General features: G+C 34.9%; 2 protein-coding genes across 12 annotated transcripts in view; one reads left to right on the forward strand and one right to left on the reverse strand.

Moving 5' to 3' along the window:
- The window catches only part of LOC128240798 (uncharacterized), a 47,483-nt gene that overhangs the window by 16,735 nt on the left and 14,370 nt on the right, over positions 1-16,378 (forward strand). For 7 of the 11 annotated variants that reach the window (XM_052957673.1, XM_052957681.1, XM_052957680.1 and 4 more), the window contains 15 exons: positions 6,433-6,999; positions 7,345-7,449; positions 8,191-8,373; positions 8,455-8,673; positions 8,997-9,056; positions 9,576-9,719; positions 9,940-10,041; positions 10,412-10,513; positions 10,912-11,055; positions 11,866-11,973; positions 12,543-12,650; positions 14,825-14,872; positions 15,001-15,066; positions 15,788-15,889; positions 16,130-16,336. In XM_052957673.1, the coding sequence (XP_052813633.1) occupies positions 6,447-6,999; positions 7,345-7,449; positions 8,191-8,373; positions 8,455-8,673; positions 8,997-9,056; positions 9,576-9,719; positions 9,940-10,041; positions 10,412-10,513; positions 10,912-11,055; positions 11,866-11,973; positions 12,543-12,650; positions 14,825-14,872; positions 15,001-15,066; positions 15,788-15,889; positions 16,130-16,336 (2,251 nt within the window). In that variant the 5' untranslated portion in view covers positions 6,433-6,446. The remainder of the gene's footprint in view (positions 1-6,432; positions 7,000-7,344; positions 7,450-8,190; positions 8,374-8,454; positions 8,674-8,996; positions 9,057-9,575; positions 9,720-9,939; positions 10,042-10,411; positions 10,514-10,911; positions 11,056-11,865; positions 11,974-12,542; positions 12,651-14,824; positions 14,873-15,000; positions 15,067-15,787; positions 15,890-16,129; positions 16,337-16,378) is intronic. The other 4 variants (XM_052957678.1, XM_052957679.1, XM_052957677.1 and 1 more) reach the window with 4 other exon arrangements.
- LOC128240800 (uncharacterized) lies at positions 2,511-5,071 on the reverse strand. The gene is made up of 2 exons (XM_052957684.1): positions 3,600-5,071; positions 2,511-3,404 (listed from the first exon to the last, which is right to left on the reverse strand). Exons 1-2 carry the CDS (start codon positions 3,775-3,777, stop codon positions 2,707-2,709), a joined length of 876 nt encoding a protein of 291 aa, XP_052813644.1. The 5' UTR covers positions 3,778-5,071; the 3' UTR covers positions 2,511-2,706.

Raw genomic sequence — 16,378 nt, forward strand, 5'->3', positions numbered from 1 at the left:
CAGAAAACACAACTCTAGAGACTTAGAAACAAGCTCATTAGCCAAAAGTTTAAACAGTAACCCCGTTTAAGGCACAGGGTAAACGACAAAGACATAGAACAAAAAACGAAGAATAATAAACAAGAAACAAGGAACAACAGCACAAAACTCCACAACTAACACAGTGCATAAGTATTTTATAGAAAAAGGTATGTATATCAAGGATTGTTAGGTGCCGAATTGGAACGGTCAGCAAAATGTAAAATACACAACCACCACTACTACAACTACTACTACTATAAATATTACGTTATCTGCTACTACTACTACTACCACTGCTACTACTATAACTATTACTTTATCTGCTGCTGCCACTAGCTACTACTACTACTACTACTACTACTACTACTACTACTACTACTACTACTACTACTACTACTACTACTACTACTACTACTACTACTACTACTACTACTACTACTACTACTACTACTACTACTACTACTACTACTACTACTACTACTACTACTACTGCTGCTGCTACTAGTACTACTATATCTACTACTACTACTACTACTACTACTACTACTACTACTACTACTACTACTACTACTACTACTACTACTACTACTAATAATAATAATAATAATACTGCTGCTGCTACTGCTACTGCTACTGCTGCTGCTGCTGCTGTTGCTGCTACTAGTATTACTTCTTCTACTACTACTATTTCTACTACTACTACTACTACTACTACTACTACTACTACTACTACTACTACTACTACTACTACTACTACTACTACTACTACTACTACTACTACTACTACTACTACTACTACTACTACTACTACTACTACTACTACTACTACTACTACTACTACTACTACTACTACTACTACTACTACTACTAGTAGTAGTACTACTACTACTGCTGCTGCTTCTGCTGTGGCTACTAAATTATGTTAGGGTACATCAATTTGAATGAGCTACATTGATTATTCGTATTGTCACATTTTACTTAAAAATAAATGAAAATATTAATATATCGGCTTGTAATTAGATTTATAAGATTTAACAAGCATTTTTCAATATCGTTTTACTTTATCAAATTTGCTCAATAAGATCCAAATGAAACTCAAAACGGTATGTGTTAATGAAGCTTGAATGTGTTCTTTGTTAATCCTTTTTGTTTTAACAATATTGAAGAAAACAATGCAATAATTAGAAAACCAATCCAGCCAATTTTAATTGCCTGTAATTAAAAACCTTGTCTGTAGTGTTGACAATATTGATAGGCGACCTCAGTTATTCAACTAAAAACATAAGGGTGACTTAATGATTCAATGATAAGATAGAGCTTTTGTTATAAAGCCTGTTCTTAATAAGCTAAAATTTCTGCTTACAAAAAGACAGGCGCAATTAATTAACATTTTAATGTCTGCTATGTAGGCTATGCACAAACGTAATAACCATTGTTTGGAGAACATATCTTATTAATCAGAAATGAAATCAATAAGTTTGGAGGAAATGCGCAATATATTTTCTACATTGTTTTGTATTATCATACAGTCTTAAGATTTTCAGAAGATGCATCCTTCAATAATGATATAGACCTTTCATAATATAACTATATTTGTTTCCTCCTCGAGTGGCCGATATAACCTCAAACAATCTCCAAACAATATTTAAAACTATTTTCCTTCTTTTTTCTCTGAGAATGAACGCAATTGAGTGTCAGACATCAAAGGCTGCTGAGGTACTTTAGTAATCTTCATAGACATGTGTTCTCATTTTTTTAAGATGCCACACTTACTAGTGTAGTATATTAGAGAATATCTACCATTTCTTCTTCACTAGTTAGGCTTTGCTGCTTCAAACTACTATGTTTGAATCAAATAAAGCCACATACAAGACAACAAAAAATATAAAACCACGTTCAGCAGTTCATTTTTTCAACCTATATACTTCTGTTTTGTACATATAATATAGAGGAAACCTTATTCTAGGACTGCCATGGGGTGTCCTCTCACCCACATATCCATCGTCTGTTTATTTGTCTTCCTTTGTGTATACTGCAGACGCATAATTCCACTTACCACGTCATTCTTCACACATCTTCCAACTTATTCGCCTTATTATAACCAGTGAGTATAAAAATGAACAAATAAAAAAACTAACTCCGAAGTATATTTACACCTCAAATTTCATTGACCGAGCTTCACAGAAAATTGTTCATGTATGCATCCTCGAAGAAATTCGTCGAAACTATCTACCGAATTCGAGCGATGTATAAACATCGAAATATTATTATACAAATATATGTATAATAGATCTCCAAAAACGTAACCTGTCAATACATAAATGACAGTATATATAATTTAGAGAGCCATTATCGATATGCCGGGGCTATTATCACTCATTGGCCCCGCGCGGCCATATATTGAACTGTTTAATACACATGTTTTGACTCAAGTATTCAGTAGTCTGTCGATATGCCGATACTGAAAAAGCAAATTGAAATAAAATACATGTAGCACACATTTATTTCACAGGAAGTGAAGATAAAAGAACATTTTTCAACCCAAAAACATGTGAAATAAAACCAATATAATAATAACAGTGGATGAATGGAATAAAACATGTATGCAGAATAACTTTGTTCACTCATTCCAGTGCCTACAACTTAAGGAGGCAGTACCAGTTATGCATGCATACTGTATGGTTCCTAATTTCTCAAATTAATGCTGATAGGCCCATTAAAGGTGCAGCCATTAAACAGTGACTGAGTGTCCTTCATAATTTTTTGCAGGGTCAGTGTTCCACCTGGGCTTTGTTTAATGGGAAGGTCTAAAACTTGTTCAGCTTCATCATGTGTTGGTTTTCTTACAGGAATCTCTTCATATGTTTGGATGGAGGATAGCGCTTGCTCAATTTCCTGGGATGCTGCTACAAGTTCCTGATTGTCATCATCATCAAATTCCTCCATGCTAGTAACTGGTTCTGGTTCTGGATTTGTCACTGGTTCTTTTCTCTTACACATGTGAAGAATATTGGACATGTCTTGCTGCTTTTCTATATTGTTTGTATGGTAATGATTTAGAGACATCAGATTTTTGTGACCAGTCAGCTGTGCCACCTCAGTGGGGAAACAACCGGCATCCAGCAAATTTGTAATGCATGTTTTTCTTGCAGAGTGATTAACATGCCTAGCCTGAAATCCAGCCTGCTCACTCATGGTTTTGGCCAGTTGTCCCAATTTATTTTTTCCCAGGTTTTGGTTGATGAACCAGAGATCATTTATTTCTGTTCCCTTTCCAAAATTTGGATTCAGGGCTACATAAAACCTTGTTTCTGGGGCGGACATCTGAGGTGGTCTCTTTTCCTTGTAAAGCTGATATAACCTTACAGGGCAGTTTGGGTCTCCTGCAAATAATTTTAAAACACATTTAGAGTACTCAATCACATATCTATTTCTTTTTTACAAAATCAACATTTGAATTCTTATTTTAAATGGATTTTAGTTTAAAAAGTTTTGCTAATAACTGCAATAAATGAACATCATCTGTTAACAATAGAAAAAATAACCTTTTTATAACAATGCTATTTTTACTTGGTTACCTGGCTGTTCAAAGAGCTTAGGTACATATTGCCTGTGGTCACCAGCAACTCCGTTTCTTGTTTTTGTCGCCCTCTCCGTGAAGGCCAAGTAACTCACACCATCGGAGGTCAGGCTTAATTCCAAGTCCCCCCACAACATGGTCAAGTGCTCCTGTCTTCCTCGCAATCCAAGGTGCATGGTGTTGTTAAGCCAAATGGTATTTGTGAGGGAAATTGGAGAGGCTGTAATTAATTCGAAATTTATACCATTTGAAACAATTACACAGTTAAAATGTGCTTGATTATTATGTTGTATAATGTTCTCTACTGTTTAACAATGTACTGCACTGTAAACTCACTCTAAATGCATATATATTTCTTTTTTCTACCTTAATATAGTAATGAATGTTTATAAAATATATATTAGGTTAAAGAAATATGAAATAACAGACATAAAATCCATGAATTTCGTCATACAATAATAATTACCCATTATTCATTATTACCACGCAATACATATTATAAAGGTAGGCTTTTTTGAATACCGGGGACCGGCTTATATCGTTCTCTTTAATGCTTTAGTTATCTCCCTTGTCTTTGTTGCTTAGTGATATGTAAACAATCAATTAACTGCCAAACTTACCGGCTCCAAGGAGTTCCTTTTCGTAGAGTTGTTGAATCTCTGAGGAAGTGAAGGGATCGGCTCTCTGTTTTTTGTTGCCAAGTCCCTTTTCTTTCAAGTCCACGCATTTCGCTTTTAGCGTGTCCCGTGTTAGTTTAAACTCTTTTCCGCCCATGACATCGCCTTCGTACTCTGCAAAACGAGTTGATTATGATTAAAATAATCAAAGTCTTTGCATAAAATTATAGGCAACTATAAAATATATAACTGTTAAGGTGTTTATATATTAACTTTAGTTGTTTTAGATAATAATAACAAACAAAAATACGCCTACCATTCTCGGACAGGTGTCTCTTTACACTTGACAAGATGCCACGCAGGGTAGATGGCTCGAAGTTGGTTGCAGCGGGGCCATTCGCCTCTGCCGAAAGCTTGGTCTTCTTGACACTGAGCAGGAATCTGGATAGAAGAATATCTAACTCCTTTGGTGGAATGTCTTTGATCTGGCGGGTCTCGCCGTCATCATTCAGCCAATCGTTCACCTTTTTCATGTCACTCCTTGTTTTTGTTACCGTAGCCTTGTTTTTCTTTGCTTCAATGAATTGCCGGGCTTGTGCCTCAGTGAAATGTTCATTTTTTTCGATGGCAGAATCCAGCTGAAGTAGCCTGTTGGCTAAATTTACGAGCATACGTTCACCCATGTCTACTCCGTCAGCCATCTTCAACAACGTGAAATTGCGTCACGTTGCACGTGCGGACAATCGCAGGGTCATTATCGGTCACGTGACTGATAATAGCCCCGGGGCTATTATCAATTTTGATGATTATGGTCCCGCCGCGCCGATAATGACTATTCTGACAACGTTAAAATGTTACTATATATAGTAACATGTGTATTAAAAGTATATATGATATAATGCAAATGTATGCATATTAGATTTTAATACACAGCTGCAATATGGGATGAAACATTGTTATCATTATATTTTTGGTCATTAAAAGGGAAAATATTATTTCACATTAAAATTTGCTTAGTATACAAAACAGTCTAATCCAGTGAATGACGTCATTAATGTATGACCTTCAAATGGACTTAAGGAACATATTGAATAACACACAATGCAGTAATATAGTTACACGTTAAATTATAAAAATAACACTATACAATACGAAAGCCATGCAAATCATTCAATCATACTCACGTGTTCTTTCGCATAGACTTATAAAATAGTGACAAAAGTTAAATATATTCTGATGTTTACAAAGTCTATAATAAATATTGTTTAATTCTATGGTAATTATTAGTAATATCTTATAGTTACTTTTGTGTAGTGTTTCATTTAAGTTTGCTTTGTATTAAAAAAGTAGCATTACATTAAGATCTTCACTCTGTTCTCATGGTTAGTAATGTATTATTATCAGTTATACAATGAATAATACTGCATGATAACTATGCATCGAAACATTCCTAAAATTACGTGAATAAAACATAGTTTATAATTTCATTTACCTTTCTTCATTCTACGACGTTTAAATGTTATTTGTCTTATATACATATATAACCATTTCTTCTTGTGCTTTTTTTAATTTACTTGATCTCAACAAGGAGATTGAAAAACAACCAGTCTTTTAGTGAATCAGACTATTCTCTATTAATGATGGACGACTGAATACCCTTGTATCATTAAAAACTCTAAAACTAAGAAAATAACATCCAATGATTATCTGCAAGTTTTGCTATAAGGTTCGACCTTAAATGTTCGTTCAGTGAAAGGCGGCGTATTCATGCCATGTTCTATTAAAAAAATGCTTTCGTGTATTAAATATTGTTTTAAAATATAGATGCAATACTCAAAGTTATTGATTATGTTCATAAAATGTTTGCATAAAAAACGAGTAAATAATAGTGTATAAAAAAGCTCGTTATAACTGTAATGTTACATTTCCATAGTTTTTTGTGTGTTAGTTTTGGCGTTGTGGTGAAAGGCGGACACCTATGCCATTAGACCACTCTTACCCTAATACCCTTGCTTCCCTAGTTTTGCATTGTTAAAATTTGAAACGAATGCTTCGGGTAGAGATAAAAAAAAAATAGTATACAACAGAGGGTTGGGTGAGTGTTGGGATGACAGCTAACATTGTCACTTTTGATTTCCCCGTGTTATTATATTATATTATATTATATTATATTATATTATATTATATTATATTAATACTGTTTCATTATTGCAGGCTTATAATTCAAAATGGCATGTAGTTCAGAAGACGGGGAGCAAAATCATGCAAAACTTATGCAGTTGCATGATCCTTGTTCAAATACACTGAAAGCGTTGCTTGAATTTGAAATGCTTAAAACGGTAACACCAATTGACCAGTTATTGTTGAAAAATAAGAAACAAATATCGCGAAAGGTTGGACAAACTGCAAAAGATTTGCTCTTTCCCAAAGGGAATCAGCCAACAAATGTTGATGCATGGGATATTTCATTGTTCTGTTGTATTTTACGGATCTGCTGCATGTTGCAGCCAACCCAAGATAACGATGTTAATGCTGTACGTATTACACGAAACGAAATTGCTCATTCGCCAAAGCCTTGTATTAGCAACGCCGATTATGCAAAGCATGCAAATGTTTTTAAGACCTTTATTACAAACACGTTGAATTACATAAATGATCAAGACTTAAAGGCAGAAATAAACGAACAAGTACAAGAAGCAGAACGGCCCGTGAGCAAACAAGTTATTCGAGCATTTATAACTAGTCACAAAAGTTACCACGCCATAGCAGACGAAGTGAAAGGTATGCATTAAACGCCTTGTAAATTAGGTTTTGATTGATTAATAACACGCTAATTGTTTACCACTCTTCCCGGATAAATGATCATTAAAAATAGTTACTCATTTAAGATGGCTGGTTTATATCAATCTGATCGCATATTCACACATTAGGAGTCCAGTTATATGACATTTAACTGTGGTATTCGTTAAATACAAAATATGTTATAATCAAAAGTTAATTCGACAAATCATGGAAGTTGATGTTGAAGCCAATTCGTTAGTGTTATAAAACAGTGTCCCCTGTAGATATTCTTTGTTTGTGTATTGTAACCTAAAATGCACACATGAATAATTACATACTTTTCAGAGCACATAGATGAAAAACATGAAATTGTTATGCAAGAATTTCAAGATTTCAAAAGATTTATCAGCACATTGCCCAAAGACTGGCAGTCGAAGCTTAAACCACCAGGTATGCTATTTTGTAATATACAAGCTTGTATTTGTTGTTTAAACTTGAAAGAATAAGAGCGCTTGTCTGTTGTTATGTCAAATCAAAAACGAAACATTACTCGACAACCTTTAAGGCCAGAGTTATTGCTGTACATATGCATATTTGATCAAGCAACATTTATTTCATTGGAAGTTCAGTTATTACAAAGTATTTTAAGAGGATAACGATGCTGACTACGCCGCAGAGTACACCAAGGCAACTGGCAGAATGCCTCGACATTTCTTCGAAAGTTATAAGAGCTGATATTGCGAATCGCACAAGTTCTAAGACATATATATATATATATATATATATATATATATATATATATATATATATATATATATATAAGCAAAATATGTTCATGGTTCTACCTTAACTAATTCCATTTAAAAAGTTAAATACAATACAAACGATTATTGATATAAATTAGATATTGGGTCTATTTGACAGACATCAATACGGGCTTCAAGTACCCTTGAATCTACCAAATGATATTTATTAACAATATATAACATTTGTTTTTGTGGCGCATGAGCAATATATTGTGTCGTATGGATGATCTATAAATAACGATTGGTTTCTTAGGACGACTTTCACTGGCCAATCTGCACCATATTAACAAGTAATTAATGTATGAATGATAATCGATTCAGCTTAAAACTACTGATAAAAGAATGCAGTCCAGATAGATTAATGCAAGTTCCGTAATGTTTTCAGATCTAGCCAGCTTTAAACTACTCGTAAAAGAATGTAGTCCAGATGAAGAAAAGAAAATATCGCAAATCTTAGTTCGAATTTTTGGAGAAGAGTTAGGAAAAAAATGCAGCACCTTGTCGGATGATACATGTAAAGAGCTTAAAGATGTTGTGGGCATACTAGTAAAACGTCTTCGAGAGAAAGGTAACCAACAATATTTGTTTTGCTACAAAAGTTGTATGTGAGATTTGAAATATTAAGAAATAAAGTCTTTTTCAATTCCAGCTGACCTGATTGACGCCGAGTATGGATGTGTGTGTATCTTCACCCGTTTTTACGACTTTTCATCCTACATGGATTTTTTGGACTATTTGATGAATGGAAAGCTAACAGAAGCAGCACTTCCGCTTCAAAGTGCTTTAAGATGCTGCTTTGGAATTGAAAGCTTACAAGTAGAGTTGGTCATGGAGGATGAGCAGTTTTTACATTGCTTCCTAAACACACGTAATACTCGTTAACGACTACAACGCCTATTCCATATTCAATGCCACGGACAAATAAACCATGTTGTATATGTCCTTGACAGTGCCAAAAAATATACAGACGTGCTTAAGAGTTTAAAACAAGATTCTAAATATCGCATTTCCTGGAAGAGAAGTAACACATGTAATTTGCTTGATATTTGAATATTGTAAAGTGAGTTAGGGAAAATACAAACCCAAATTCACTTAATTATGATTGGTCATTAAATCAAATATTCTTAAAATGACATCATTTAAAGCATAAGTCAAAAGTTTAAGAGCTATTTACTCTTATATCAATTTCAGTGGACTGCGTGAAGAATGTTTGCTCCGCATTAAGGACAGTGACACGTGACATCGACCAAGGTGACAAAACCTCACCAATCAGTGCTGAACAAAACTCAGTGCATTCAGTTGATAACAAAAAAAAACAATACATAGTAGTAGTAGTAGTAGTGGTGGTGGTGGTGGTGGTGGTGGTGGTGGTGGTGGTGGTGGTAGTAGTAGTAGTAGTAGTAGTAGTAGTAGTAGTAGTAGTAGTAGTAGTAGTAGTAGTGTTGTAATTGATTTTGTTTATGCATTTTTCTGCAAGACAAAACTTATAACAAAGTGCTTTGGAAAGTCCATCAATAATGTAACTTACAATTATTTGCTGTACATAGCATTTCACGATAGTATGGCTAGGTTTTTTGGCGGTCGGTTTTGTGTATTCCCTCTTTAGCAATGTAACAGTCCGAAAGTCCGAGTAAAAATACATATGTTTAACCAACACTAAGATATAAAGGTATTATGATCCATTGTTTGGAATTATTTTACTACCACATTTAACACACATTAGTTCATGGTTATTTCCTTTTACGTTTAAAGCGCATTGTTGTTTTCCAGACGCACCCGATACTGATGTTCCAGACATTATAATGTCGACATTTAACACTGAGCTGGAAAAGAACAGCGATTTAACTCTATCAAAGAATGATGCAGACAAATATGGACAGGTTCTAAAAGATGCCATAAAAGTATTGATTGCAGGTAAATGACAGTAAATGAATTTAACAGTTTTCAAACAAAATTCAGATGGAGTGCAATATTCTTATCTATTATCCAAATAGCCCCTTAGTAAACCGTTTACATAAATATATTGCAACCCGGGGGCAAACGTGATTTCAAATTATTTAGAATGCCTGTTGTTTCCAATACCAACCGTTACATGCTATACATATTATATTTGTCTCCGACCGTTTTTAACCAGGTAATAGTCAGAAACAAGCCACTGCAGTAAGGACAGAACAAGAGATAAATCGGTTGACAAAAGATTACAACAAAACCGAAGAAGAGTCCATTTCGACGACAGGTAATTATGAGTATTATATTCAATATATGTTATGACGAACCAACAACAAATGACGCCAATAATAAAGAGCATACTGTTTTGTCCGATGTCTAAAAGATGTTCTCCAATGTAACAATGCTGCCAATTTCATTTATTACATCAATCCGTTAACGCTACTTTTTCAGTTAATAAAACGTTTAATATATGTATTAGGCATTTAAGCAAGGATTGTGTTACAATGTTAGCCTGTTCTTATGATCAGTGTTTGAAAGAGAGAGAAAACGATATTGCTACTTGTATTGTCCTTAAATATATTAATGTATGTTGCTACAAATTTGCATTGGAAACAATGCCCTAGGTATCTTTTACTTTGAACAAATTATTCAATCAGGAGAGAATGAGATGCAATCGAATCTAGGAGAAGCAGAGGTCATTCGATCACCAAAACAGTGTGCCGAAAGTGTAGACAGACTTATGTTGTGTAAAGGTAAAGGTAATGAAGGGAGTATTTACGTTAAGAATAAATATGGTGTGTATATAATTATCAATTGCGAGTCCATACCTTTATCTGTTCTTTTTACTTGTTGCGGGATACTTTAAATACAAATAGGATATTATCTCAAACTATCATGACTTGATTGAGGTTTTCTGTCGCACAACAATAAAGCTCTCTAAATATGTTTAAGGTTTAAGTACATATGCTCTTAACAGATCGAAGTGACAGAACATGTTTTCAGCAATTGTTATTTTCCTAGTTTTCAGTAAGCTTTTCATTAAAACAAAACATGCCAATCGAAAAACTACAACAACAACGAGTCCATCCACAATTGAAATCAAACTTTATTGTTAATATGTAATGTCAAATGTACATAATTTATATTTGCTGATTAGTTTCTGATGTGGAGGAATGGTCTTTGGAGAAGGCGGATGATTTGGTTATTATTTCAAACGAACAGTCTTTCGGAAATATAGACAAAGTCCTACTGCATCAAGGTATTTCCACAAAACATTCGTCCGAAGACTTGTTGGGAAGAGGTAAAACTACGAGTGGATTTTTCAGACAAATATTTCATGTGCCTCATTATGAGCCTTTTAATCGCTTACAAAAATAATCTGAATATGTTAAACGTTAACCTAAATCCATCAGCAAACAGGCATAACATGTATTCTGCCATAGTAATGGCCATTAACTTCATTGCTACTTCGCCATGTGTATCCGTAACATGCTTAACATTGCACATGACTAGGTCACAGGTGAGTGTCTTCGGAACCATCATCTAAAATTGTCCATTGTAGTTAAGAGTATCAACTACTACTTCGAATAATCTTTATTACTCCTCCATGCCGTTCTATTTCGGTAGATACAGACCGCCATTGACAATATCTCGTCTTACAGGTCTCAGTATCAGCGAACACAACACTTACTGTTTCGCCTCCTACGAATCCCGACTAAAACCTAATGCTACATTATCCTTCCATCGCAAACATATTACGCAGCCCTGAAATCAGAGGAAACGATTCCTTATTACCCAACATTAAATGTCTATATTAAAAAAAATCCCTTAATTGTGACGGTTACAGACAGGGCAAAGACGTAATTTTTCATATTGGTTTAAATAATATTTGCCCATATGGCAATCAGAATACAGAATAAATAATTGAAAAGAAAGCTTAGCGCTAATATAAAAACATCCCACATTATACTTTTTCGGCTGTGGAGTGTCGTTTCTCTTTCCTGCCATCTGCTAATCATTCTCTATCCTGAAATTCCTGGCGTAATTACAGTTAACTTCCTTTTCTCTGCTTTCTCGTTCCATTTTTATTTAAATCTTTCTGTTTAATAAGGAACAACGGGTCGTGTTCAACTCCCCGCGTTGGAAAAAGGGGAAGCAGCAGAAGGACATTTAATACAAGAGTCCACCCATAGTGTAGATGAAGACTTGTTGCCGAAAGGTAATTCAAAGATTGTTCGTGGTTATGACAGCCAAGGAGATGCATGACTCAACGAAACCGTCCCCCCTGAGGGGAGACGAATCTCTCCCGCGACATACTTTATTCCTTGTTTAGCTTGCAAAGATATATTCAGAATTTAAATAAGTGCAAATTCAAGCAATTGCTTCAATTTTCTTTTCATAGTTATAACATTGCAGAGCACACAGGAGCGAAAAAGCTATAAAAACGGCTAATGAAAACATATTTTTTATGATTGACTAACATAGTTAATTCAAACGAAGTAAAAACGACACGTACGTACAGGCGAACCCCGTTGGCTCGAACTCCCAGGGATCGACGAAAATACTTCGAGCCTCGGAAAATTCGAGCCAAGAGGGAAAGGTTACATTCAGAATAAATAAATCGGTCCTAAAATCTAGCTCGAGCCAACGAGTAATTCGAGCCAAGCGAGTTCGAACCAACGGGGTTCGACTGTATTTACCAGCCGAAGTTTTGTAATGTTGTTTAAGTTGGTTGTAGATAATTACATTCAGAACTAAATCTTTACACACGTTATTACTTACATTTAGATTCCAAGATTCTACCAGGAATGGACCTGGAGCTTTCGTCTCAAGGAAAGGCAGATGACTTTCGTTCAACGAAACAGAACGAAGAAAGTAAAACCCAGTTGCAAAAAGGTAATGGTATGGATGTGTTTCGGCTCAATATTTATTGTTACATTTACATAAGTCGAGCAACATGATCGTTTATTTAGTATTAAATAAAGCAAATCTGAGGGTCGGACAAATTCATAGTTCACAATAAAAAGCAACGAACAGTTTAAACTGTAATTTAACACATGTTCTGTATAACGTTGTTTTGGTATATCATATTATGATACCTCATTTTTCTTAATGTTATATTCTTGTATGAAATGTAAATTTGTCAAATATGTGTAGGACTCAGATTATGTAGTCATACACACATTCGTGGATAATTACACAAGCATTGCCAAGCATCCATCATGATGGAAAACAATTCTTATTTGTTTCTCATTCTTCTTAAAATGACAAGCAATATAATTATAAAATACTTGTTTATGAGAATTATTTTAATTGACGCAAGTCTTTCGAAGGCATCTCATTTTCAATTCGTTAACTTCATGTCGTGTACAAAACTACCGACGTTTCAGCCATTTTTTCTCTAGTAAAGACAAAGTATCTTTAATATAGAAATAACTCTTTATTTGAGCTCGGCGACAACTGGCTTACCTGGTCTAGATGTTGTTTTTTTCAAAGCGGTACCACTTCGTGTTTACCACCTGTTGATTATGTGTGTTTCGCTCGAAATCTGATCCTTTTTTCGTTCTTGTTTCTTTCCATGTGAATTATGTTATTGAATCGGCATATGTTTACATCTATGTCTCAGACGTATCACGGCTTCAGCTGAAAGTTACATGTTCTTTCCATTGTTTCCACATTGCACAGCCCTGGAATCAAAGTTAACGATTCCCCATTTGCAAACTCAAATTACCATTTTTAGTCAAGCTAATTCCGCTTCTAACAGCAGAGCGTAATCATATACCGCGGTCTTCCGACGATGGTTCGAAAATTCCTTTGCTTGTATGGTCTGTCTTGCTAAGTTTAGTGATTGCATCACTTTATACGCAAATGACGATAATATAATCATTTTCATTGCCCTATTCTCTGTGCCGGTTATTGCCTTGGCTTGATACTTTTATGTTTGAAATGTTACATCCGAAAAATCCGCTCGGTCAGACGTGTCATCTCATCCAATGACCTACAAGCAAATCACTGTATAACATGTTTTCATAAACTTTTATCCTAGTTTAAGTTCAGAACGACCTCATTGGAGTCATCCTTTTTGTATACACATATTCATCGTGCGAGGAAACGGGGCATCTTGGCGACGAACTGAGCACCGTTTCGCTTAGTTGTTGTGTTCAATCTCAAAATGAAATGCACGTACTCCTGTTGCTGCCGACTAGTATTGCTTAAGGAGAGTATTTTATTTATTCCCTTTCTGTTGGCATATAATGTCTACATTTTATGCCGTCCTTTCCTCTTCCGACTCTGGCAGTTTAGGTCATAACGTCGATATGTTTCAAACACTTTTTATTGCATGTCAGCTTCTGTTTGGAGTCGCAAGAGCTCCAACACTTCTCAAATTTCTGCCTACTTTCTGCCCTCTCTTAAGCATCTTATACTGCAAACTTTACCTAGCTTCCTTTTGCTGCCATGCAAACGCTCGTTTGTTCTATTGCTGTTTTTTTCTCTATCCTGTCTTCATACTGTTAGAACTCGGACCCGTCCAGTACAATGTGTGAAGTTAACGCTACCCACTTCTAAGAGTCAACGTTACGGTTCAGACGTTGTATCTACAACATTTGCGTGAACCTTCGAGCTCTATAATCGATGATAGGTTATAACAAAACAATCGCAAACTGTGTCTTAAACTTGATGCTGGCTACTATGAGGCTTAATACTTTGCAATTAATTGTTTTGTTAAATGTGCGGTTGAGTACCCATTAACTAGTGTACTACCCCCTCATCCTCTTGAACATTCACAACCCTTATCCACTGTTGTAACGCCTATGATTGCTAATAGTTATAGTTCATAGATTATGGTATGTCTAGAATGTCTGGTTTACGGTATTTCCGTTTTGGTCTGTACGTTCCGTATCTCTACTATGTCTGTTTTATTTGACGTGGTGCCAATAAGCCTTCATCGTAAAGTGTTTGAATTTTGGAATTGTCCTTGTTTTTTCATTGTGGTATTAAGATCGATTACCAATGAATACATAGCAAAAGTATCAAAATAACATATATCATGCAGTTATGCACATTTTTAGATCCACCATCAGATCAGAACCAATTGCTTCCGGTTGAGGCGGGGGAAGGTAATGTTAAGTTATTTTTATGAACACACGTTTCAAATGAATTCTAAACATAAAAAACGCTGTGTATGCATTAACATCGGATTGAAAATTAGGATATGGTCAGTATAAGTTGCTTACGATTTTGCCAGAGGAAGAGATCACTCGTGTAACTAAACAATTCTTCGAACCCGTAGACGCAACCCGTTCGCCGCATGGTAATTTTATTTTATATTATGAGCACTTGTTTCAAATGAATAGACATTAAACCTCAGTTTGCATTAAATTCGGACTGATATTTTTATGTGTAGATAGCGGAAGTATTCATTTGATGTCAATTTGATCGGAGTCAATCTTGAAATCATAAATATGCGTCTCCTACATTTTTCCATCAGCCTAGTATTAACTTTATATTAAACAGGGCTAAAGCGCGCAATATCGGATATAGTTCTTGAGTGAGTGTATCGTATTGCTGATGGTTATGTATGTAGCTGATCGTTGAATATCTGTTTCTGCATTAGTATATATGATTAAAATAATTTTGACTTCATTGTCTTCAAGATAATGCTGGCTCCAAGTAGTCTTTTAATTTCTATTTTTGCATATATGAATAAACCTTGTGGCAAGTGTGAGGTTGATTACTCATCAACTAATTTAACTCCCATCTCCCAAACCCCTTTTCCAATGCGGTACCACCCTCCAATTGGTAGTTATAATAGTTTGTAGCACATGTGGTATTTCTAAGCTGTTGTGTACGGTCAGTGTCTATCTAATGTCTGATTGGCTTTTATATTGTGCCATAAACAAAGTCTTCGTAAAGTGTTTGGCTTTAAGACTAGTCTTTGTTATATTATGAGGCATGACTTTTTGAACAAATAACGAAAGTGTCAATATTACATGAATAATAAATTTATGCTCATTTCTTTAATCCTACAACAGAATATGGCCATTATCAGTCCCTTCCGATAGAGGCAGAGGAAGAGATCATTCGTGTGACAAAACAGTCCTTCGAGTCCGTAGACGAAGCCCTTTTGCCGCTGGGTAATATTAAGTTATTTGTATTAGCAATTATTTTAAACCATTTGGCACTTAAATCGAGTTCTTTATCCATGAATTACAGATTTTATATAAGAGAGCGTAAGTATTATTTTGATAATGAAGAAATCTTTCTAAATCAGTGTAAATATTAAAAATAAAAGAAATCGCGTCACTTATATATCCTTTATAGTGAAAAAGGTTAATTGGTTGTTATTTGTTACTTTTTGTAAAATGTCATTTCAGGATTATGCCTTGACAAAGTCAGTAAAGGTTCAGTTATATTTAAATGTAAGCCTACCCGGCCTGAAGCTCTTGAGACGCTTACATCGTTTTGCAATTATGGGCGGATAAAAGAAGTGATTCCGGCATTCTTTAGGGTGCCGACTGCTCTTGAAAATCTACCAAAAGAAGGATTTGTACAACGACTTACTATATATGCAGCATTTATTGGTATATTGTGAACAAATTCGGCGTAGTTGTTGCATTCATATT

This window comes from Mya arenaria, chromosome 7 (assembly GCF_026914265.1).
Source record: "Mya arenaria isolate MELC-2E11 chromosome 7, ASM2691426v1".
Lineage (NCBI taxonomy): Eukaryota > Metazoa > Mollusca > Bivalvia > Myida > Myidae > Mya > Mya arenaria.